General features: G+C 29.6%; 1 protein-coding gene across 2 annotated transcripts in view; it reads right to left on the reverse strand.

The window, feature by feature from the left end:
• Positions 1–27117, reverse strand: part of LOC107454516 (uncharacterized) — a 94946-nt gene that overhangs the window by 31272 nt on the left and 36557 nt on the right. The window contains exons 2-3 of one of the 2 annotated variants that reach the window (XM_016071728.4): positions 14012–14081; positions 12036–12589 (exon numbers count right to left, since the gene is read on the reverse strand). In XM_016071728.4, coding sequence (XP_015927214.1) covers positions 12036–12589; positions 14012–14081 — 624 coding nt within the window. Of the gene's footprint in view, positions 1–10452; positions 12590–14011; positions 14082–27117 lie in introns of those variants that run through there. The other variant, XM_016071727.4, reaches the window with a different exon arrangement.

The raw sequence follows: 27117 nt of genomic DNA on the forward strand, positions 1-27117 counted from the left end.
ATTTTTCGGCCCATACAAAATATATACCTAAAGATATATTTTAAAGCAGAGTTTAGACTTCTTTTTTGATAGGATGATTGAAATGTTTAATAAATAGGGCAACAACGATTAAGACCTTAAAATTCCTAAGAATGCCTTTAAAAATAAAAACTTAATAAAACCTAAAAACTATCTAAAAACGGAAAATTATATTTTTAAAAATGACTTGAAAAAAAGAGAATACTGCCTTATAAAGGGAAAAAAACGAAAAATGCTAATAATACATCTATTATCAACATCATAGCCCTAGCCACAATTTTATTTTGGCTCCAGTTTGGCTCAATATGGGTCCCTTATGTACATGCACTAAGGGACCAATACTGGGAGGCCTAGATTTTAATACTGGTCCTATATAGGGCCAATATTGGTCTTTACGGAGTGAATATGGAGCCTTTATTGGCTGAAAATGAATATAAAATATCGGGTGAATCTGACAATTACAACTACTTCTTAGTCTACTACTTAGCCTACTTCTTCTAATAAACAAGATTTATCTTTATAATTGAAGAGTTTAAGCAATATATTGATGAGCCATTTTCCAAATAGGACATTAGTGCAAATTCGCCGAAATATGTTCGAATTATAAGACATTGTGAATGGTTAATTGTTATGGTAAGACAGTGTTTATAGTTTCGATGAATTGGTAATACATCTAAAAGTATTTTCACAGATTAACCCATTTTTATTTTATGAAACTGTAAATGATTGTATTATCTAAAAAGTGCGTTTTTATGACAAATTAATCATTATTCAAATATTTTATTAGTAATTTTTGTGACTCTACCCTTCAAAAATATATAACGTTTGAAACAAATAAGATTACCCGAAATTAAATTTCAAATATATAGTAATACGTTTAAACCTTGAGTCATAGAAAGAAAAATGAATCTAACAAGGATTTATATAATAAAAAAATGTTAACACATTAAATACTGAATTAACTACAGCAGCCGAAACGATAAACTTATTGTTCTCTTCACAATTGATACCCGTAGGTGATCATTTAATTCAGTTTTAACTTCTGATTCTTAGCCAGATAAAAAAAAAAAAAGAACGCCAAATTACTCATTGTGAAGCTGTTCTTTAATAAATGACAAACCCGTTTCTAATCCTTTTTTTACCACTTATTAATATCTCAAATCATGGATATGTGGTATTGCCTTCGGCTGTTAAGATTACAAAATACACGACCTTATTCAAGCTTTCAAAAAAACACGGCCATTGAATACAGTTTTCTAGAAGAATAAACGATTATGTCACGTGATCCGATAGTATTTATGGTTAACAGCTTTAGCTGTAAATAACGTGACCGAACTAGTGACCTTGCCAGCCGAAGTAGTTTTGGTTTAGAAAAACAAATCAGCTTTTGGGCATGGTGGAATGAGTTGTCTCAGCCACGGTCACGGTCAAGCTAAGTTCAACTTCTCTATTTGTGGATTGATTAACACTCTTAAATGTTTCCAGGAGTCCAATACGGTTGTTTCTAATTATTTTTCATTCTAATGGATAACCCTAATTATAGAGAAGTAGTGCATATAGGTGCAATTTAAATTTGTTTTAATTTCATGGTTCGAAATAATCTTCTGAACTGGCGATGTTGGATGAAATAGTAGAGTCAGTTGGGGTTAACCTCATGCGGTCATTCACTTATTTTCCCAACCTCATAATATTTCGCCAAATGAAGAAGAAAAATTTTTTTTTGCATGAAGTTAAGCTGTTTGCTTCACACAAATGTTTGAATGTAGTGCTTTAAAAATAAAATTGTTCGAAGATTTAACAAAAACGAGCAGCCTGAAACAAACAATTACAATGTAAGAAGTTCAGGGGTGCTTTGAACCCTACCAACCAGCAGATTTGCTGGAACCTTAGCTTCAATGTCTGAAATTAATCCTAGTTAAATTTTATTACATAATACTATGGTTCATCGTAAACAAAGACATGGTTCAATTGTTTTCTTTAAAATTTCAGCATACATTTTGGTTAAAAGTACCAATAATTTGGTTTTGTGTTGAACTTAAACAATGGTTTAGTTTAATTCGTTATTAAAGTTACATCAAATACGCACGATGATTGGATGTATAAGGGTTCGTTCAAGTATAAAGTAAGCATATTTGTGTGCGATTTTGTATCATTAGGTGATACATTCACAATTCGGAATATTTCATGGCATAGTACCGTGATCTTTATGATTCAAGAATCCAAAAGAACATACTTGTATCTATCACCGGTGTTAAAGACGTGCATTACACATTCTTGGTTATTCCAACATCTTAAAAATTAAAATTTAGTTTTATTTTATACTTGAAAAACATAATGAATAATTAAAATTCAATCATTAAAAACTTCCTGATCATCAAAAGAAAACCACGCCTTCATTAATTAAGGAACGGAAACTACTCGTAATTAAATTCGTACCCGTTCGCAAATGCATACTTCCATCGAAGCAAGAAATTTTCCGAACCACAACAATTGAAATTAATCCATATCCTCGTCGAAATAGTAGATTCAGTTGAGGCAGATTTATACATTATTAACATTTAATTACGAAGTCTTCTTAAGGCCCAATTCTAGAGAAAAGCTGCTTTAACTTGCAGAGGAATCCTACTTGGTTGATTAATGAGAGACTCTGTTAACCTTTAAGACCATTTAAAATTAATTCTCCATATTTACAGATAAGTAATTATTTCGCAATATTAGATTAGTTCGGCAAAAGAGAATACTAATGGAACTGGTATTAGTTTTAAAATTCGCCGAATTTGGGGAGGAAAAACTTTTCTAAGATCAATTTCTATTATCTTTGAATGTTTCCAAGTATAAATGATGTTGTGGTCTTTAGGTAAAACTAATTAGGAAGAATTATGATGGATTTCACTAATTTATTGATAGTCATGAATGTAGCTTTTTGGATTTTGTCATTTAAAATTACAGTTTATTATGTTACGTAAAACATTGCATACATTAGATATTAAATTATTCAGAAAACAAATTTAAAATAAAAATCTCATAAGAGATTGTTTTTGAATGGAATTATCTTTAGAAAAACAAGTTTTTAATTGAAGAGGGCCTAAATGAAAGAAGGCTCTAAGTGACATTTTTAAAATAATTGAGACTTCAGGGGGAGAGATCTTATTTTAATCGTTATACCTAGACTAAATTGATTTATTTTGCAAAATCATTAAATTTCAGCTATCTTAATGGAGAGTACACTTAGTGACATTCTTACAGTGTTTTCAGTGTGAAAGTAGGTCTCAAATGCATTTGGAAGTTTCTTTAACATTTCGTTGTTTTGAAACGGAAAAGCAGAAATGAATTGGCATGAAAGCAATTAAGTTTCTCGAAAATTCCCATTTGCCTGATGACAGTGACTTGCTCTAAAACAGCATAAAGTTTATGATTATATGAATTGTTTAAAAGTAACGTTGTTTATGCCGAAGAGCAACTCAACACACAAAGCACTTTGAACGATTCAATCGATGACGTGCCTCGAACAAGTCAACTAAGGAAACAGATGAGTCTGTTGCATCCACATTAAACATTGTATACAATGCAAAATTCCTCAATTAAAAATAGGCGTTCAAAATAAAGTAAAAACAGCTTGAATAAAAGTATATCATTATGCAAGTATATCTTAAAGTGAGGCTGTTAAAGTTCGAAATTTTTTCAAGCTTCTCGATAGACGATGCACTCAGGGCTACTCAACAGACAATGCAGATGATTCTGTATGCATCTAAACTAAACATTTAATGCAATGCACAATTCCTCAGCTAAAATTAAGTGCAAAAAAATGAAATAAAACATTAAATGACTTTACATTCACATTTTAATTAAATATATAACAAGAGCCGTAGTTTTCATGCTAATATTTTAGAGATCAATGCCAAAAGATCAGGATAACATAATGAAATAATTATTATTTTCGCAGTTAGATTAATAAATATATAACTTTCAAACGACTCATTACTGATGAAGCGATTAAAAATGAATAAATGAAGTTCATTTATCAAATTGGGTATTTGTGATGAAACAATTAAAATAAATGAATAGGACGGTGATAAAAGGCTTGACAACAATTTCATAACCTAAAAGTTCAATAATAAATCAATGTTTTAATGAATTTGTCAAAACAAAAATACAAAGCATTAGGCTTAGAAAAAATAGGGGAAAGGCCCATTATCAAACCTTTTATATTGACCTGAAGAAATGGGTGGAAAGAAAAATTAATTGCTTTTGCACACTCGAAAACAATACACTACGTTCAGTCCTTGTTTTGATGAAAGTTGCAATGGATGTAACGAGAATTAATAAGGGAGCATTTTCTTTTCGCCAAAATAGACAGGACAGGGATAATAAAGAATCGATCTACAAATAACCCCGAATAACACGTGACCAGGGAGTAGAAAACTACAGCTTGCCACAAATCACTCATAATGAAAAAGGAAAAAAAAAATCTAGATCTATCATTTCTACTAAGATCATTGTTAACGTCAGCTCGAGTTGAGCTTTAAGTACAGTTATTAAGCGAATTATGTTTCCTCCATTTGGAAATGGCAACAAATAAATAAAAAAAAGAAGTCATTTTTCAGGAGAAAAATAAGATTTGATTGAACATTAAGAAAATAAGTCTTAACATACATGAAAACTGCATTTGAAGGCAAAATTTTACGTAACTGACAAATTAAATGCAAATATTTTTTAAGACTACCATAAAATGAAATACACTCTCAGATAAATCCGTTCAAATTTTACCCATTGTTTTAATACCTTGAACCCATAATATAGGGGTAATTCTCTGAAGCATAATGAAGTGGAAATTCGCTGAACCATAAATAGGTGAAATTTGGTGAACCATAATATCGTAAGCATTCGTTGAACCACAATATTGTGGAAATTTGCTGCAACCTTATAAACGTGTAAAACTGAGTTGCTTTCATTCAAACTGAACTGTATTGTGTAATCAAGTTTAAAAAAAATTCAATAATGAGGCCAACTTAGCAACAGATTAGGATGAAGCAAATTTGAGCGTTACTTATGGTTCAACTGGTTTTAAAATCTCTAACAGTGTATAATGATATTTTAAAACCTTGGTGGATAAATGTTTTAAATGACATTTTAGTGGTTTTGAGTAAACTAGTGGTGGCTGAGAGATACGAATTCTGCTCGCGGCTCGCATCAGCCACAGAGCTGACGTAAAATATCCTCAATGGTACACGGATCATTAGTTAGAATTCTCTTGCCGTCGAGCTAACAGTGGAAAGTTTTCGTGGTCTTCCTCTCCATGTAACTCAAATGCGGGTAAGTTCCATTAAAAAATCGTCCACGAAGGCAGATTTCTCCAAACGCTTGATTCAGGAGTTCTCTTGTCTTTTAGGTTGGTTTAAAAGTTACAAGGTAGTTTTCCTCTCCGTTTAACGAAAATGCGGGTTAGTCGCATCAAACAGTCGTCCACGAAGACTAGTTCGTCAGAATGCTTGATCCAGGAGTTCCCTTGTCTTCCTCAAATCTGCAAGGCTTGTCGTTAACTCAAAATTGGAACGGCTTTTCAACGCCCATTATAAAATATAAAAAAAAGTTATAATTGATTTTATGTTGTAGATAGTCTTTAAATAACGTCAACTACAGAGATCTGCGAAATATAAAAACTTGACAAAATAATCTTCATTTGCAGAATGTTATCAACGAATTCCAAGAATTATATAAACTTTAAGTACAAAGGGTATATCCCAGTGATGGATTACGTAAAACGAAGAACGAAGAAATACGTAAAAAGAAGAAAAGAGAGGGAAATAGATAGAGCTCCTAAACTAAACAATAGAAGAATGGTTCGTATTCTTTAATGTGCAAGGTGGTAATCATATTTTCAAATCTCAGAAAATATCCCAATCTGTAGTACCAGCTAATACAGTTTTAGTATTTAGTGAAGGTTCAATAGCTAAAAAATATGTTGTTGTTTTTTTTCGAAAACACTTACTGAAATGCAATTACATTTACAAAACTGTAATTTAATATTTGCTACAATTTCCTATTACAATAAAATAGTCGCAAATGCTGATAAATCATTCAAAATTAAAGACAAAATAACTTATTTACTGTCAAGAAAAAATAATAGTCGAGAATTTAGCAAACAGAAAGCTTTTTTTTCTTTCTTTTTTGCTCTACTAACACCTAAGGAAATGTAAACAATTTTGGCGAACCTGGTACCATTGTTCGAAAATTAATTCTAAAAACAATGTTACTTATTTGAATTCAAGCATTTCTTTTTCGAAAAAGTGAGGCTTATTATTATAAACAATAGAACAATGAAAGTTTAGGGTTAAGATCAAGATACATTATCAAATTGTTTACCGAAGAAAAGAAAATAAAAATTTTAGAGAACCTGCCAAAAGTAAATGAGTTTTTTTCCGTTTTTCACGAGATTAAAGTAGAAACGTTGTAGCAAAACAAAGAAGTATATCATTCGATAATTTTGCAAAATTACTGAAGGCGTTATGGACAGTTGAAGAGAAAGAGGCGTAAATTTGAATAAGATTACATTCAGTGATTTTGAAAATTTCACATGATCGTGCAAAAGATTTGGAAATATTAAAAATGAAGAATGGTTTTCATGATGCACATATTTAAAAATGATTCATTTTCAAATAAAAATAACAATAAAAAAACTTCCTTGTTCGTCCGCTTCTTTATAATTTAACAAATAAAAGGAAACATATAATTCAAAAATTCGTTTTTAAATTATATGTTTCATGTATTACGATACTTTTATAAAAACATATTTACTGATTCCTGCACTTAAATTAAAAATTTGTTCAAAAATATTTCAGAAATTTTTAATTAACTATTAAAATACTAGTTAATTGGAAAAAAAAGGCTTTAATTAAAATTTGTTATATTCGCTAAATAGAACGTTTTTTACACATTGAATTCTTTTCTAATCGTGGAACAAAAACTTAAAACATAAATTAACAAAAAATATTTCAGCTCAATTGAAACTCTTAGCAAAGCATTCTGAAATTCGCCAAAAAATGCTGAATCTAAAGCTTTCTTGATATTTACAAAGTAATGTGATAATTAATGGATGGTAAAAGTAGAAAAATGATAGTTTAACACTCCATCTTTATATCCCATTTCAACGGTAGTAGGCTTAAGTTGAGATTAGAAAATAATTAAAAACGTCGTTATTTTCCGTATATTCATGAGAAACCGAAATAACGTTTTTCGAATAATTATCGCTTCATAAAATGAAAATTTTATAAATCTTAGGTCTTAAACAAATCTATGAATATATATAAGAAAAAACTAACATGATCTTCATAATAATGATGGAATTTTAACGCTTAAACGTAGTATAATACCGATTAAAAGATTAATGGATAAAAATTTAGTTAAAAAGAATTTTTATGTATTTTAGTTACTGAATTTAACGCATATCGTCTTGAATACTTGTTATTGAAAAGCAATAAACTTATTTAAGACGTCAGCAAATTTAAAAAACAAAAAGTATTATTATTTCCTGTAATTAAGGTGGATTTCTTACTTTTTAAGTAAGGAACTATACGTAGTTAGACATACTTTATGAAAAAGCTTTTTTAATCTTACGAAAAACTAATTTCATTAGCTGTTACAATTCATGCTGGATATTTGTGAATATAATTTGAATTATTTTTAATCTTAAATTTAAAGAACAAATATGTTGCTAGTAATAATATAAAATTAATGTTAATTATTTTTAGAGCAATGCAATATAATTTGTAACTAGATATATTTTAATATGAGGTTTTCTCAATCATACGAAAAACTAATTTCCTTAAGCAAGTAGCTTTTCTGCTAGAATATTTTTGAAAACATTCAATAATACATTTGATAACCCGCGAAGCTAATTTATATTTTTAATATAATTGTGATTCGAAAAATTGTAAATAAGGTAATTCATACTTCAGTTAGTTTTTTCAACCTTATTAGTAAAATGAATTGAAAAGTTTTGATTGTTACAAGCATTGCTTTAGAAATGAGATTTTTTTTGTATTTTAAAATCTAATATCAGATGAGAACATAATACAAACATTAAAATTGTTAAAGTGCTCAAAAAGGTAAAACGGGTTAAAAAGATAATTTCACCAATTATTCTTAAAGGAAAGATAATTGATTCTTTAAGGAACGATAATTGATTCTTACAAGCAATGTTCTATGAATGAAATATTTTTACATGTCAATACTTAACGTTTAAATGACGTTAATGTAATTTTATGTGTTTGTAAAGGAAAAAAGAGTAATCCAGAAAACAAAATAATCTAAAATATTGCATAATAGTGAACAAAATACTGTACACCGTGATGTATTTTATATTATTATTTGTTCAATGGTAATTGAAAAAAAAACTTTAATTGGTTCTTACAAGAAATGTTTTACAGACTAAATATTTTTGTTCGTTAAATATCTGTTGTTACATGTTAAAATAATATAACACGTTAAAATCGTTGCATATATTTGGAAATGATAAATATGTTAAAACTCTCGTTTTCAAAATGTCAATTTTCTAAACAATCTAAAGAATAGATTACAATCTATGATACTGAACAAAATAGCATTATGAACAATAGAATACTAAACAATCTGAAGACGTGCATGATATAGAACAATGTAATGAGCATAAAAAATATTAAATGTTTTTGCACGATAAAATTTTGTTAAAAGTAAAAATCATAAATACACGATAAAATTTTTGCTTTTGTTCGCAAAGGAAAACTGAGTAAAAATCCTAATTATTAATAATTCAATTTTTCTAAACGATCTAAAGAATAGTACGATATTAAATCGCAGAATAATCATTCGAAAATTCAAAAATCATGCTAGAATGAGAACAAGATTATGCAACATCTTCGTACAATTTATTTCTTTGATTATACACCTGAAGTTACAGAAAAAAAAAAAGACAAACGAGATGAAATTTGGTGGAAATATATCGTAATTCTAGGAATCTTACAACTACACTCGTCAACAAGCTGCAACAGTGACTACTAAATAGATGAAGCTATCTCCTTCCTTATCAACACACGTCGGGAAGAAAATAACTTCTCAAAATGAGAACGGGAAAAATTCTTTGTCATGCAAATACGCGCATGAACTGTCAAAATTCCAATATTCCCCTCTTTTCTCCAATTCTATAACAAAATATTCTATCACCACCGCCGAAAGGAGTGGGTTCTTTATCCCTTCCAAATAAAAAAGGGAAAAAATGGCATCTTTTTCTAAACTCAGATCTCTGATCTAAAGGAATGAAGTTTACTCAGTTACGATATGTACGTGCTCGGACAAACTAACGTATACTCGCGTAAGAAAATAGTTCCATATATTCTACGTACTTTTTTATTCCCTACCTACTTCAGTATTCTTTCTCCAAGTTTGCAGAAAGGGAAAAGAAGTTTAAAAATTGTAGCTTTTGGTATTCTGGTCGCATGATGTAATATTTAGTTCGTCTGGACGTGCTTATGATGTCCTCTGGACGAAGTACAATTTTCTTTCAATATTCCTTTTTGTATTCAATAAAAGAAAATCCTGGGTTGTGATATCTTGATTTTTCAAAAGGGCAAATACTAGAAACGATTCTCAAGTCAAAAGGATATTTTCGTATAAATAATATGGGCGATTGTTAATGTAGTCTAAATGTAATAATCGATGTTGAATCTCTTTTTAAAAACATGACAATTCTATTCAAGGAAGGAAAAAAAACGAACATTCAGTTTTTGTAAATAACCTGTATTATGCTTACTAGCAGAAAAGCTACTTAATCCGTGAAATAACCAATATATAATTATATAATCTTGCATAGAAAAAAAAAGATAATTTATTGAGTAAAAATTTTTTAACAATTCTTTAAATTGATTGTTGAAATTATTTTTTTGGATTGAACTAAATGTACACTTTGTTCGTGAAAAATTGTTTACGTAATCAGAGTACTACGTAAGGAAACAATTCAATGAATGTATATCTTGTAAGATTTGAATGGTTCTTTGTATTGGAATACATTTAATGCACATACAATTTAATGGATAAAAACCAAATGTCGTTATTATGCACCGACCTCAAAATAAACTTACAATTATACGTATTTAAATGAACAAAATAAACAGCCCTAGAAAACATGCAAGACTTAAAAAAGAGAGAAAAAAAACGTGAAAAAAATTAAAGCGAAAAAGTAAATTAAGATTTAAAAAAATATACGGTATTATTAACTTTTACAGGATACATAAATTTCCGGACATTAGGTGCAACTGTTCATATAACTGTAAAAGAATGTTGTAAGTACTATGGAAGATTATGTGTATTGAATAGATACCTAATGTGAATGACTAGCTTTGTTTCAGGATGAAACAGCCATTTGTGATTTTTATGATGAAAATGCGAAGAATGACACGTAAATTACTAATATTTGATATATTTGCAATAATTACTATAAACATGTAAACAAATATAGACACACAATAAGTACATCACAATATTTTTTTTAAAGCAAAGAGAGTATCATCCATCTTTAAGAGTGAAGTTTTCACCAGTAGATTATCAACTGTAAGGTTTGGCCAAACCTGTGAAAATCCTCTTTTGATCGTCTCCTTAAGCAAAGTTAAAGCGATTGCCAAATTCGAAATAGGCCCAGGTGTCAGTATCAGAAATCTAATTTGATAAAAATGTTAATCACAAGTATTTTTTCTCTTTCGAATAATTAAGTAGTTAATTTGGATCCATTGTTAATCGAAAAAAAAACTTAAAGATGTTTTTGCAGTATCTGAAGCGCGAGTATCTAATAGGCTGCTTTTTTACTACATTTTTTTAGTTTTAAGCTTCGCAACGACTGATTTTAAGGAAAGCGAATATGTAACAATATTTGCATATCAGTGTTTTGGGTGTACCCAGTTGTAATAATGTGGGTTCTTTCCTTTTGCCTGAAATGTTAATTAGTCACTCCTTTCCAACGCAAACGAACTTTTAAAATAGAATCTAGTACTCTCTGAGTGTTATTGCAAGAGCTAGTTATGCAACAAGTGAATCATGCCTACACGTCTGAGATTTGTGTTACCCGAGTGCTAATCCACAAGCATAGCAGCTTACAAGCCTAAGATTTGTGTTGCCCGAGTGTTGATCTATAATCTTATCAGCTTACACACCAAAGATTTGAGTTAAATGAGTGTTGATCTACAATCATATCAGCTTACACGGCTAAGATTTGTGTTACCTGAGCGTTGATAAACATCAGTTTCCGTGCTTAAGATTTGTCTTACCCGAGTGTTCATCTACAATCATATCAGCTTACGCGCCTAAGGTTTGTATATCGTTAGAGTTGATCTACAAGCATATCAGCTTACATGTCTAATATTTGTGTCAACTGAATATAATTGGACTTCGAAGAGTGTATAAAAACAAATCAATTATACATATACCAGATTAAATCAGGTTTATGTATATGGTTAATGTATTTCGTAACAGTTTCTCAAAACGAACTGAATTCACTTTTTTTTTTCTTTTTCATTCTGATCCAGCATATTCTTCAATTCATAGGAATGTAATAGTTCAAACATTATTAAGATCTAATCATTCCCTTTCATCTGACTAGAAAACAAAAACAATTAAAACAGAAAGCCAGCATAATGAAATTTAGCATCATGTAGCATAAATTTAGGCAGTGTAAAGATTGAAAACACCTGCTTAAAAACGATAGATAGTTGTGAACCTGCTAGATTTTTTTTTCACGAGATAAGAAATAAGTTTCTTTTACAGAAAATATTTTCACTGCGAGTAAAAAAATATGTTAAACGCGTTTTACAAATGAACTACTCAAACCATCAGATACTGCAAATAAGAACATCGAACACATGTAAGAATAAAAATCTGACCAAAGATGATATTAATTATATTTACATAGATGTGCTCATCACAGCTTGCCATACCTTAAGCGGATCACTTTTTTAATTGATTCCCGTATAACAAACAGGTAAATATTCAATTACCTGTTGCATTTTTTCAAAGTCCAGACATGGCCGCTGGATGGCGTTGGTTGTAGGGGTCCGGCGATGCCTTTTCCTGGGGGACACCGAACACAGCTCGTGTGGGGGGATGTGCGCCTGGCGCAGACACTTGCTCGGTTTGTGGACGTCGGCGGGGGGCGAAGTCCTGAATTCAACGGGACAGCACAAGTAAAGACTTTCTTCGTCCTCATCATCAGCACCACCGCCAAAATCCCACTTACGTTTCTCGGCTGCTGGATGCTGAAGGCGCGGACTGGTACTGTTGATCACCTCCAGCTCCTCTTCGGAGCTGTGGTGGTCAAAGTTGTGGTCGCTGTCCGAGGGCAGCGCAGAGTCTAAGGCCGCTGCATCGGGGGAGCGGTTGCTGCTCGTCCTCCGTCTGTGGTGATGGTGGTGGTAACGTCTGGGCGGAGGGTCGGGGCTAACACCACCTCCACCTTCATCCCCGTTCGTCACCTGATGGGGCAGTGGATGTCTTTTGGAACGTCGTTTCTCACTGTGGTGGTTGCTGTCAATGTGGATGATGCTCTCCATGTCTGAAAGAATATCGAACAAATTTTCAGAATAATTTCATAACAAGCTACTCTAGACATCACATGCAATTTTAAAAATTAAAAATCACGCTTAATCATCGAAGTTCTGAAAAACTTTATATTTTAGTAAATTTATTTCCATTTGGATGATGTCACACTCTCTTTAGCATATTTGTACTGCATACAGATTAGCATTCTGAGATGGTTACGTATACATTGTTTCAGACCATCTATTCAGTAAATAATACAAACTTATTTCCAATTATCCAAAACCAGTGGTTGGTTCCCAACTTATGGGTCGCGGCCACAAGTGGATAACAGACAGCGATATTCCGAGGTGCGAATATTGAATCTTGGGATCCATCCAATATCAATGTTTCTGGTTGATTCATTAACCCTAGTGAGGTATTATGATATTCAATAGCTCTCTACAGACCGAAACCAATAATTAAAATAAAAGTCCCGCAAGTTGTTATTTTTCTCGTATAGTAGCTTTTACTAATTACTTCGTCATACGTTTTTTACTCGTGCATTTCATAATTAGTGATCTTCAAGGTTGTTTATTCCAAGATTTTTGGTCCGCATTGGGTTGGGAACTACTATATATAATCCTTCATTATTCTTTGATTTCAACTTCAGTTAATCTTAAAGCTAACTTAGTTTTGAATTTAGAATGACAAGAAAAATGAATAGCTATACCACATTTCAAACTTGATAAAACCATGTAATTTGAACTCGAAAACAGAGTTACAGCTGGCAGTTAAAATTGGTGAATGGAGTCTAAGAAACAGCTTTAAAACACAATCGTTTCGTCAAACGACATTCTAGTGTTAAACTAGTTTATCTTCTGGAGAATAACTAAATCAAACAGTTTGTTAAATAAAGGGAGAACATTAATTTTTATCTTAGTGGCAAAATTGTCATTCAATCCTCTCCTGTGTTCCAGCATCAAAAGCAGCAAGGAAATAAGGTTTGTTAGTTTGTTGCAGTTAAAATTTAATTTCACTTATGTATCTTTTAACAGTGAAGTTTCAAGTAGATTTCCTTTTCCGAAATTTACTATGTAATTTGAAATGTGTGTGTTAAAAAATGTGTGCTAAACACAAATTTTTTTTTTAAATTTTCATGCAAGGGACTAACCGCTAACATTACAGATTTTTGTAGTAAGAACATCCAAATTCTACCGCAATATATGTTTAGATTAAGGTTGCCCCACATTCCGATTCAGAATTAACAGTAGACTAACAGATCACTTGTGGCTGGATAAGCAAAGAGGAAAATCAGAAAAAATTAGGGGGCGGGGGATCAAACTAAAGTACGTCGGCAAACGGATTGATCATTGGACTGCCCACGCACAGCTTCAATTTAAAAAAAATGCATTGATATCAATAATTCAAAAAATCAGTACTATTGGCGAAAACTTACATTTTTGTAGCTCTTCAATTTCAGCACCTTCATCATCTGACTCGGTCCCAGAATCTCGATCATCGTCTGTCTGTAAATACAAAAAAAAAATTACAAAATACATTAGGGAAAACAGTTTCATAGAAATTTACCATGCACACATTTTAAACAATTTCAAGAAAACTGTAAAACAATAGAACTTCAATAGAATTTCATTAACAGAAGTTTTTTCTAGAAAAACATCTATCCATTCTTAATTAAAATATCTTAAACAAGAAAGGGAAAAAAAAAAGAAGAAACCAATAAATTATGGCAACTTGATTAGGAATATACGCGACAGCTATTCGATAATTAACAAATTTGTTATTCAGAACTCAGTACTAACGCAAACGATGAGGAAAGCTGCAAACGATCTTACTGAATGCGAATTGCTTAATGAACTTAAAAATGAATTCCACTGCTAGGGCTATTGTTGGATTTCCTAAAACATCCATCAAACCTGAAATATTTGTTCACCAGCTAACTGCGACCGCCATCACAAATTTTTCTCTTCTCCGGAGCTTCCGTGGTCCACCATTGAAAAGGGGTGGCCGGGAACAATGACGCTAATGAACTTGGAGTCACCTGCTTTGCATAATTATTCAATCAAAGCTACTTTAACTGTCGCTCTCCAAACTTCTCTTCCAAACCTTCCCCCCCATTGGAGCGAAAAGCAAATGTCTTTTGTGACTCAGCATACGAAAACTTTGCCCTTTGTTCCTTCCATAGATTTGAAGGATTATTTTTTTTCTTCTTTTGGGGTATTTTATTTTTGCGAGTGTATTGTGGGTATTATTTTTTTAACCTAGAAATATAATGAGAAGCTAAGCCTAAGTGAATAGGACTTCGCAACAAAAGGACGTAAATCGAACAGAATGCCGATTTTGTGTATCCTCTTTTCCTTGTCTCTTATCCCCCCTTTTTTTTCTCTTTCTTTTATGTGTCTTTCTTTTGGTATTCTATTTTTTATGATTGTATTTCCTTCTGATTCTTCACAAAGAATTAATGGAATACTTTTACATAAAATACTATTCACACAGTGCAATGCGGGTCGACATACAGAATTCGAATATTAAATATTCTTTCAGGAGAGACATTCTTTATTTTAAATTAATCAAAAAATAATGTTTCGATTATTTTTATTCTTTTGATTTAATTCTATTTCGATTATTTATTTTTTTTAAACTTTAAAAAGAAAATAGAAAAACTTAATTTCTGCAACTTAACTTAAAATCTTACAAAATTTAATTTTTGCAAATTTCATTTTGTTAATGTGCAAACGTGCTGAACACTAAATAGTACCTATATATTTACATTAGCACAATTTGAGAAATCAGAAGAGAGATTTAATAGATAAACAGCTTTCAGTACAACATCACAAACAACAAAAACAAACAGTACCACATTTTTAAATTTTTTTTTTGTTTTAACTTTTACAAATTTTTTTTTTTCGATGATAATAAGCTAAGTAAGTTTTCCACAGTATCTTAATTAAAAACGATATTCAAATGATTCAAACGATTCTTTTTTCTAACTTTTTCTAAGACTTTTAAATGGATATTTGCAAATGACGTGATTGTAGGTTAATCTTGGCATTTGTTGATTCAGAAGCCAATCAGATTCGGCACACACGCATGACGTCACTAACAAGTATCCAATTAAATATGATTATAATTACATGGTTGGGCATAATAATTTCCTTACATCCCGAGATAGATATCTTTATTTTTTATTAATTTATTTCGTATTTTTTATTTATTTAGTTCAAGGAATGACAAAGTGAATGTCTTGAACTAAACAATTAACAAGACTTCGATATAGTGACAATATTTATAGGCATTTTACAGTTTTCTACAACAGACCAGTTAAAATTTTTTAAAACTGTAAATTATAGTAATAGTTGAAGTGAAATATTTAATTGCAATACAGTAATAGTGAAGTATATTTAAAAAAAACTCTTAATGCACAAGCAGGAAAAAATTTTGTAATTGTACTTGCTCAAAATATAATTTTATACAGTTGTGCTTTGCTTTAAACATATATGTCTAGAAGTAAATACGCCAAACATAATTACGCACAATTTAAAACTTCATATAAACACATAAATTAAAGAATTTTAGATTTTTACAGAATTACACGGTAAGATAGTTGATAATTAGGACTCGACCATAAAAACGAAATCATTTAACTTCCAATTAAAAAATTTATGCCATCCATTCCGTTCTTTTAAAAAAAATTAACGGAAAGAGCAAAGTTCTGAAAATAAAACGAATTTCGTTCAAAGCTAATGGTTTCAATAAAATAAATGTACTTTTAAAAAACGATCTAGATTTTACTTTTCTTTTTAATTCCGACTGCTGTAAAAGCTGAAGGCGCATTGGAGCGGGTACACCATTATTTTCCCCAAACGCAGACGAAATGGGTAATTGTATGCCTAAATAATGCACCGTGAAATAGAACAGTTAAAATAAGTACAACAGTTCGGACATGGGGGAATAATATTCACATACTTAGTTAAATTCATTAGTTTCCTTAGACAATATTTCTAACTTCCCTTTATTTGCTTGGGTAGACAACATTTATAACAGCTCCCAGCAACAACGATAGACAACGAAATCTAGTTAGAAAAGCGGATTACAGAAACAAACTCGTGGAAAAAAAACATCGTTTGGCAAGCGATTTCTGCTTCTTCAACCGCTCAACTCTTCTCAAGTGCGACGGAATATAATCCAATAATCCCCTTTCAAAAGCACGGACCCGTACATGATTCTAATATACACTCTCCTAAAAATAAAAATTTTCTTAGAGCACATTAAGAGGCTAACTTTCAAGCCCAAGGTTTCGTCAATTAAATATGTACAATCTTATTGAGCTAATTCCGTCGTGCTTAGTTTTCAAAGGGGGGAAACAGTCGAGGAATAAGACTAAAACCCATTTTGATTTAATTTTTTTTCTTCTTCCATTTGCGTTTTTCTTTTAGATTAAGCAGTTCGCAAAGATTTACGAATCATATTTATATGTAAGAATTATAAAAATTGCCTCCGTAGCAAAACAAGCAGAAGTAAAAGTTTGCGGTTCATTAATTTTATTTCAATAAAAAATAAAAACAACCTAAATTTTTAAGACACATTTAGTTTGTTTTTATTGAATGAATTATCACAATTGCAAATGTTCCAAAAGTTAAACGATGTTAAAAAAATAAATGAAAACGAGATTAAATCTAGTTCATTTATTAAATTTAGCTGAATCATACTGCGTTAAATCGATATTATTTTTTTTAAATATAACTAAAAACAACTTTAAATTCCGTATTTTAAATTCAAGCAACATAAAATATTAGTATCCTAATATATTAAAAATACTTCACACTGCATAATGTTTTAAAGCATCAAGCAACACTTTTTTTCTCTCTTTTTTGTTGCTCTAAACAGCATGGAAACACAATGGAAAATATACCAAACAAACAAAAAAATGTCACTTAACAAATTAAAACAGAAAAAAACCACATTCAACTGGATAAGTTTATTTTAAATTTTAATTCGCAACATAAATTCTAGTTTAGAATCATAAAAGACATTGGAGTTTTTGATATACGAAGAACAAGTCCTGAGAATTCACATTAAAATTAACATATTAAACTTCGGTATTATAGTAGACGAGTCATTGGTATTCAGATTCTAAAAATTTGATCTGAAACGGAAAAAAATGCATCCAGTGTTCATTAAACATTTACCGTGAATTCTTATTTTATTTAAAATAATTAATTATTAGCTCGTCTATCATTCACTATAGATTTTAATCAATGTAAACAACACAAAAAGAAAATTTTCTGTTATAAGAGGTTATAACAGATTATTTTAAAGACCACTTTTTTAATCAGGGTGAGCACAAATTTACGATCCCTGATATTAATTTAACAAGTTTTAATTTGCAGTCTTTGTCATTAATTTGCGATCCTTGATATTAATTGGATTAGTATTAATTTGATACTCCTGTGTAGGCTCTAATGACTTTGATTATTTGACAATGATTCTAAAAATATATATTTAGGCCGATGATTACGACACGATTCGTATTTGAAATTCAAGCGAATAGAAAAAAAAAACTGGCAAGATTCCAAATTTGTTCAAAACGTTTCAAACTACCTAACATTTTAAAGCAGCAAACATTGTATAAACTTTTTTTTCTAAAACGCAACATTTGTTTCAGATAACACTAAAATACAAAATAAAAAAAATAATAATTATGTCCAAAAAAAAACTTCACTAGAAAACAGATTAACATGGCAAAAAAGACATTAAATTGGAACTATAAACTTGTTTTCAATTTTAATTCCCAATACAAATCCTAGTTTCGAATCTTAAAAGACATTAGCATCATCGTTCCACAAAGCTCCAGGCTTGAGAATTCACCATTAAAATCGACATATTAAACTCCAATCGCAAAAGCTCACGAGTTATTGGATTCGGATGCTTTAAATTCGTTCTAAAACGAAGCCAACTTTACCCCAGCAGAACAAAAATGGAATAACTGATTCTCCAACAATGTAGTACCATTTACCTTGAATTCTTGCTTTACTTAAAACAATCCATCGCCAGCCAGTCTCCCATCCATTATAGATTTTAAACAATATAAAGAACAACACAAAAAGAAAAGCTTTCTGTTATAAGAGGTTTTAATGGAATATTTTAAAGACCACTTTCATCAGGATGAGTAATTTCTTTTATCCCCCTTCCCCCCTTCTACCACTTAAGATGGGTGGAGAAAACGTTGCAATAAAAGTAGGATAAATAGTTTCAGTTTTTACCCTTTCCTTTATACTTTTATTCGGTGATGGATTAAAGCCAATATTTACAGTTAAGACGGGGAAATATCGTTTAAATTTTGAGTGCCTTTTCGGCATTTAAAAAAAAGGGGGAACATTAAAATACACGTACTTATCTACGATCTTTTTCATTAACTGGGAAAATGATGAAATTTTCTGGGCAATTTACCTTTAAAGCAGACGAACAAGATTCGGAACGAAATAGATTGATGTGATTATTGTAAAAAAAATCTGAAAATTAAAAGTCCAAGAAGCTAATTTTATTAAATAAATGCTTTTCACTCAAAATCATCTTTTCATCAGAAAATACATTCAAAGCTATCTAACATAGCACGGAAATTACGTCTAATGCCGGAATATTTATTAATAAAGTACAACATCATTTGCAATAACTAGAAAAAAAAAGTTTCGTAACTCAATCAGTAATGAAAAAATTCATGTAAAAATTTATAAATATGGGTAGTACGTCAACTAAGGAGATTTTAATCAGTCACTTTCGTTACTTTAATATGTTTAGAAAAGTATTTTCTGGTAACTTCAGTGAATTATAAAGCTAATATCGACAAGTTTTAGGCATTTGCTGTCTATAATAAGCCGTAATGGATATCAATATATACGCCTATGTAAGGAGATATAAAAAGAGGATAACTATATAAAGAGGATAATATGATAGAGCATATAAAGAGGATAACTATATAACTATATAAGAGATATAAAAAGAGGAAATAAGGAGTAATCAATAAAAATTTAAAAAAAACTTTTCCGTATTCGGCTATTGTATAAAGCAGTGATTCTCAACCACTGTGCCGCGGCACTTTTGTGTGCCGCAAAATTCTTAAAATGTGCCGCCAAATATTAGAAATGATACGATAAAAATTATAATGCTTTTTTTATTATGAGTAAAGTTTAAATTAAAGTGTGTATATATATATATATATATATATATATATATAAGTTCAAAATGAAGAATAAAACAAAGAAAAATTATAGACATATGAAAAAAAGGGGGTGGGAAATAATAAGTAAAAAAATAACGAACAACATTTTATTAAAAAAAAAAAAAAAAAAAAAAAGTGAAATGTAAATTAAAAAACCGGAAAAAAAAAGATATAATCTTTTCTTCAGCCCACACGATTATATCCGCAAAACAGAGTGCTTTCTGATATTGTATCAATAAAGCCAAAGCAAAATATATTAATACAATAGTGTGAGGAGCACTCAAAAATTTTTTATAAAATAACTACATAAAAATAGATCATAAAAAGTAAAAATAACATGTAGAAACAGATCATAAAATAAAATAAAAAGTAAAAACATTAAAAAGGGGGGACTATAAAGCGAGTAGCAAAATCATAACAACTTACTTGGACGGATATTTTTCAAGAATGATTTAAAAATGTTTTCGCAGAAAGATTGCCAGATTACAAAATATGAAAACAAAAGATGAAAACAAAAGCGCAAATAGAGTGTAACAAGAGGGTTTTAAAGTGTCGTTCTTACTGCACTGCTGAAGTGATTTGTTATTTTGAGTTTTGATTTGTTAGTTACCAAGGATGGGCCCGAAATGGATGTGCGCAAGGTAATATTATACTGGATAATTTTAAAAATTGATCATAAATAGTTTTAGAAGATAGATGTTTATTTAAGAAAAAATATAAAATAGAAAAGAGAAACATAAATTGCCTGCTTTGCAAATAATTTTAGCCGCGGATTTGCACGATATGGATTAACACATAGAAAAATTATTTAAATTATCAAAGAAAAAATTTTAATAGATAATTTTTAACACGGATTTGCCCGAAATGGATTTGCACATGGAAAAATTAACAAAGAAAAAAAAAATTTTTTTTAGCAGATAATTTTAACCACGGATTTGCCCGAAATGGATTTGCACATGGAAAATTGTATAAATTAATAAAGATATTTTTAGCAAACAATTTATCCCCGGATTTGCCCGAAATGGATTTGCACATGGAAAAACTGTATAGATTAACAAGGGAAATTATTTAGCAAAGGAATTTTTAGTAAATAATTCTAACCACGGATTTGCCCGAAATGGATTTGCACATGGAAAGATTAATAAAGAAAAAATTTTAGTACATAATTTTAGCCACGGATTTGCCCGAAATGGATTTACACATGGAAAAATTACATAAATTAACAAAGAAATTATTAAGTAAATAATTTTGGCAATGTATATATATAATGTATTACAAAAGTATATATATATATATATATACTTTTTGTAATTTTTCCACGCTTTAACAGCGTGGACATCTTTGTCGGCGATTGTCTTGTCTCTGATAATCTTAAAATAACATGGAATTGTTTAAATTGTATATACACACAATTTTAAAAAAGGTTTTGAGAGCTAATCATTAAAGTAAGCTATGCAATTAATAAACAAATTAACAAAGGATAACTAACAAAACAAATATATAAAAAACAAATTAACGAAAGATGACTAACAAAAATTAAGCTAACAAATAATAATCAGCAAAAAAACTAGTTACCAAGAAATCATAAAAAAATAACAGTTATTGTTAAAAAAAAAAGGTAACAGTTAATAACTATAGAAAAAAGGCTAACAATTAATAACTATCAAAAAAATAACTGTTACTAACTAATAAAAAATTGGTCGAAAGAAATAATTAATCCCTTAATAAATGTGCTTTTGTTGTACATATTATTTTATTTCACATTCAAAATTATTTTTTTTATTGTGTGCCGTCAAATTTCGAAATCGTTAAAAGTGTGCCGCACCAAAAAAAAGGTTGAGAATCACTGGTATAAAGCTTTGTTCTGGTGTAGTTACTTCAGAATTTAAACAAATCAAAGAGGACAGAAAATTATAACTTGGGATTAAAACCGAAATAGAGTGACTTTTCAGAAGATAACTAAAATTAGGCAGATCCATGGCATGGTTTCGTTAATAATGTTACTTAATTTTTTGATTTTAGAAAAAATAATGACCTTTAAATTTGCTTGCTATTTAAATATATATACTAGCATAATACTCGTTTTTTTGTAAGGGGTAAATAAAAAATAAAAAATTAATCAGTACTGAATAACACTAAAAAATCATGCACAAATTTGAAACGGGTATAATGACACTATTGAAGACCTTAGAGGAAGAACCAAGTAAGTGACATTTTTGGGGTATTAATGAATCAGTGAAAATAACAAAGTGGTTGCCTCAATATGGATACATCAAATGTAACAGAATCGTTTTTGTTTTGCTTTTATCTTAAAATAATTAATTCAAATTAGTTATTAGTATGCTTGAATAAATTTTATTTTAAAATTAAGCAGTGGTAAATAAAAATTTAATTAATTAATTTATTTATTATTATTTGTCGCCCTTCCTGGTTGCTTTTTGTTAAAAGCAAAACACGATTTTTATAGTTATCCCATCTATAGAGATTAACTGTATTCAGCATCACTTGTCATGAAGATATTGCTCAAAGGTCAATTAATCAAAATTTACCACTATTAAGTAATTTTCTCCGGTACATATTCCTTTCAAGGATTAATAAGACGCTTATTTCCACACTATCGGTATTAAAACTGCTTATACTCTTAAAACTATTAACTAACGTTAGGTGATTATTAAAACTACACTGCCGCGTAGTTTTAACAATCACCAAATACTTCAAAATAATATACTATATCTATATATGTATATTTTATACTTACTGTATTAACCTTCAACATATGAGTTTTGTGTGAAACAAATTTATCAGGGTAGAAAAATAATGCTTAAATTTTAAAAACAAATATAATTCTTACTTTATCTGACCTTTAATTCCTTTCTTAAAATATAAGTAGTGTATATAAGTAAAATATATAATAAGTATTTTTCTAAAGGAATAAAAAGTATGTAAATTAATATTTCATCGTGGAAAAATCAACAAATTCTGAAAAAAGACTAGTAAGGAAAGGGGAACCAAAAGCATCAAAACCAATTCAACTGCCTGATTAGAGTAATCCCCTTTCAAACTTATTCTTATTATTCCAGCACTCATAAAAAATTTGATGTTTTAAATCCCGCCTTCCTCACTAGTGTTTCTTAAGGTTTCAATAGCATTTTTTGTTCTTTCTCCACGATTAAATATTTTTGTGCGATCTGATTATTTTTAATACATGATGTTTGGCACAAGGATTTAGAAAATATTTTATAAGAGCGATTATATGTTAGGGCAGTGTTTCCCAAACTTATGACTTTTGCGTACCCTTTCTAAATTTTTCGTAACGCTGTGTACCACTAATAAAAAAAATGAATGTATTTTATACTATAAAAAAATTGCACAAAAGTTAAAAATCACAACTGGCTGGTTAACACCACTAATTATTAACTGTTAACTCTGCAAAAAATAGCCAATAGAGAAATACGTAATCGTAAATTTTCATAACAAACCTTGTTTTTAAATAAAGCTTTTTGAAATTATCGTTTGTTGCAAGATATTTCGCATAAGAACGTGTACCCCCGCTAAACTGTTCCCGTACCACTGGGGGTACGCGTACCACACTTTGGGAAACACTGAGGGGATTCCAAAGAATAATGTACAGATAAAAAAAAAGTTATGAATTTAGAGTTAGTAGTTACGCATTAGAAGATTTGTTAATTTATTCATAATCGTTGCCATACCAAAACAAAATTCATTATCGAAAAAAAAAAGAATATTTTACTTTGTTAATAATAAAGTTAAACAGTGTTAACTTTCAACGCTTGATTGAGGGAGAAAAAAAACGTTTTGGGCAAGACTCAAAACGATTTAACAGTTCTAGTTGAGTTAACAGAACACGCGGGATTTAAATTACCGTGATTAAAAGCAGAACTTCGCAATAAGAATAACACTACTTTTGATTAGAAGTCAAAGCACACAAAAAACAGGAGAAAACATTAATTTCTCTAACTGCAATACCGCTCAAACAATAAATCACTAGCCTGTTTACATTTTTAAGCAATTTTATTTTATTTTATTTATTTTAACATTTTCCTCTTCTTGGCCATTCCTCGCAGCAGCTTTATTAAGGAAAAAAAATATATAAAAAATAAAATAAAAAAAAGCGAAAACAGCAACATCTGCCACACACTCTCAGAATCTAAATCATTTGTAATCGAAGCAATTCGCAGGAAATAAATAAAAGGAATAAGAGCGACACAAAGTGAGAAAAGTAAAATAAAAAGATAACGAAAAAAGAATTAAGAAAAATAAGAGGAAGCATCGGACATCTCGAGAGAGAAAGATTCAGAAAAAAAAAGAAAAAAAAAAGGTGAAAATTTCTGATATAGAATCGCCAAGAATGCCAAGTAGAAAAAGGCGCCAAAGAACTATCTTTCCATGAATATAAGAGTGTAGAGAAAGATGACGTAGTACACATATCTCGTTATGATTGTGGAAAAATGTCGCGAATCTCTTATCTTAAATAATATATCATTTATGCTTTATTCTTTAAATATTAAGAATAGAAACGTGGTGCAAGAAATTAACTCGCACTTTAAATAGTTGTTCTTATCATAAAAGGAAATATAAACTAGGAATTTTGAATAAAATTCTCCTTTGATCTGATAAGTAATGTGACCTAGTTGTAGCTAGAAGATAAATTAAAATTGGATAATTTACGTCATATTTGAAAGCATTTTAGGTATGTTTTATAAGATGACATTACGTTTAAATTTCATTATGTTTTTTTAATTTTTTTTTCTAAAATTGAAACGTCATCTCATTATCTTTCATGTCACTTTCAACCGACTTTAAATCTTTAAAAAAAACTGAATGAACATTTTATTTCATTTTCCTGAATATAAATATAAAAATTTTGAACAACTTTGAAAAAAAAAATTTTTTTGAGAAAAAAATATTACTTATTCTAACAATTTGTTTCTTAACAATAAATATTTTCAAAATTCTTACAGTTTTATATTCTTTTTAAATGCAAAAGCAATAACTAATTATTTAATTTTTATTTCATGAAGCTGATCTGAACGATTTCTTTTGCAAACTTGAAAAATATTTTAATAAATATTAGTTCCACAATTGTTTTCTCAAATGGCAAATTTTATTTTTGTAATAAACATAAGAAAATAATATTCTAAAATTTAATTGATAAATTTTTTGGAAAATTTATAAAAATAATGTAAACAATGCAAAATGAGTTATCTTTTAAAAGATGAAAATTATATTTTGGTGGAATTTTATGTAATACACTGAAATTGTTTAGCAATATTTAAAATTATTATGTTTCAAAAAGATTAAAAAAAAATTTTAAATTTAAGCGGTTTAAGTAAATAAATCATGATAATTATATTTAAAAATTCACATTAAATATCAGAAAATGAAAAAAAAAAATTCATTTCGACAAGAGAAAATTTGAAGGTATCCCACGCAAAACTTTCCAACTAATTTGGTCCAATAAAAATATAGTTCAAAATAAAAGTTTCAAAATGTTAATTTCAGTCAAATGTACATAATGAGCTAAAATTCAATCAATATATTGTTACATTTTCGTAAAATAAGTTAAAGTGGTACTAAATTCATTTTAAAATTTCCATGATCAATGTTTTATTTACTTATTTTAACAATTTAAATAAATAAATCACTGAAACGAATCATGTTTAAAAAATCTACATTGCAATTAAGAAAATAAAATACGAAAGGGAAGGAAAAAAACTTAATTTTGACAGTAGACAATTAGAGCATTAAATTTAAAAACAGCATACAATGCAAAGTTTTCCAATTAATTCCCGACAGCAGAACAGAAAAGGTGTGACACTTTTGAAGAGAGAGCAACTCATTAAAACGCAGAAAAATTTGAAGTAAACAGCAAAGCGATTATAAACTATTAGACACACGAGCGGGCTCAAAATATAATTACAAAAGAACCAAGGTCTTCTTCATCAACTGTTTCATTACAGAAGAAGTTGCTATTGTTTGTGACAGGCCTCATACTCGGTGCTTCGACGTCCTTGTTAAAGTGAGCTTAAATCTAACGAAAGAAGAAAGAAAAAAAGAACTCCTGGTGCACCATACCTTTTCCCCGAAAGTGAAATTAAGAAATAAAGAGTGTGCCACAATAGGCCCTTGAACATTTCTGCTAAATTTTTAATATGTCACTGCATTTCACCCAAGGAGAAAAAGTTAATTTTTCAAGAGTTAAGAGTTGAGTGGCAAGTGGAAGAATATAAAATCTTTTGCGAAAGAAGTAGGGGGAAAAAAAAAAAACGAAAAGGCAGTGGGAAGTTAAAACTTCATATTGCCATAGCCGTAGTAGAGGTTACACTTTTATTAAATCCTTTTATGACCACTTTAGAGCTGAATCAATCATTTTTAGACAATTTTCCACTTTTCCTCTCAGACAGACTATTTATAAGAATAATTATTATTTAAGCACATTGGTAACGATTCTAAAATGAGACTTTTCACTATTGGGCGCGTGGCGCTCTCTCAAAAAAAGTGCTCATTTTGGCGTCGTCTAGTTGTACGTCGAGTCAAGTGGATTTTCCGAAGACAAAAGTTCGAAGATGCAATCAGGGAATGATTGCTGACAGTAAGCGAAAGCTTTGAGCATTTCGATTTGTTCTTAGAACAAAAAGTGATAAACAGTCTTTATTAGGAAATGTTGGAATGAAAATTCTATTTGAAATCAACAAGTGGTACTGGCGACAAGAAGCGAGATGCAAGTCACGTATACCATCAATTACAAAAACTATTTCAGACGATTGTTTATCTAAACAAGAGTGGCGATCATTAGAATAAAATAAAGCATTGAAGGGCCTTATTTTTACTTTCAATAAAACTAAATGACAACTAAAAAGCAACATAAATAAACAAGCGATCTTGTGCACTTTAAAACAGTAACATAAAAAAAAAATGCCTTAAATTCGAACTTTTTTTTTAATCATGTAAACCAGATAGCCTTTATATGAATAATAATTATTCCTAATAAGTCAGAAAAAGAAGAAAACTTAGTGGGAAAACAATTCTATAAATAGTTTTTTGTAATAGTTTTCTTTTTTTGTAACGAAAAAGCTTTTTTTAACGAATTTATTAAATACATAGACGTTTATCTCTACGTTTTTGGAGTAACAAATTATTTTAAATCAATACTCGATCGTAAGTTGCAAAGTCAATTTGAAAAAATTATAGAAAAGTAAAGTTCAATTGCATTTTGATCTTAGAAAAGAACTACCTCAAGCATTTTGTTAAGTACGCTAACATTATCTTAAGCACAATTTGCGCTAAGCAAGATAGACATCAGT

The sequence above is a fragment of the Parasteatoda tepidariorum genome, chromosome 3 (assembly GCF_982258835.1).
Source record: "Parasteatoda tepidariorum strain Cologne lab strain chromosome 3, Ptep-v5.0, whole genome shotgun sequence".
NCBI lineage: Eukaryota > Metazoa > Arthropoda > Arachnida > Araneae > Theridiidae > Parasteatoda > Parasteatoda tepidariorum.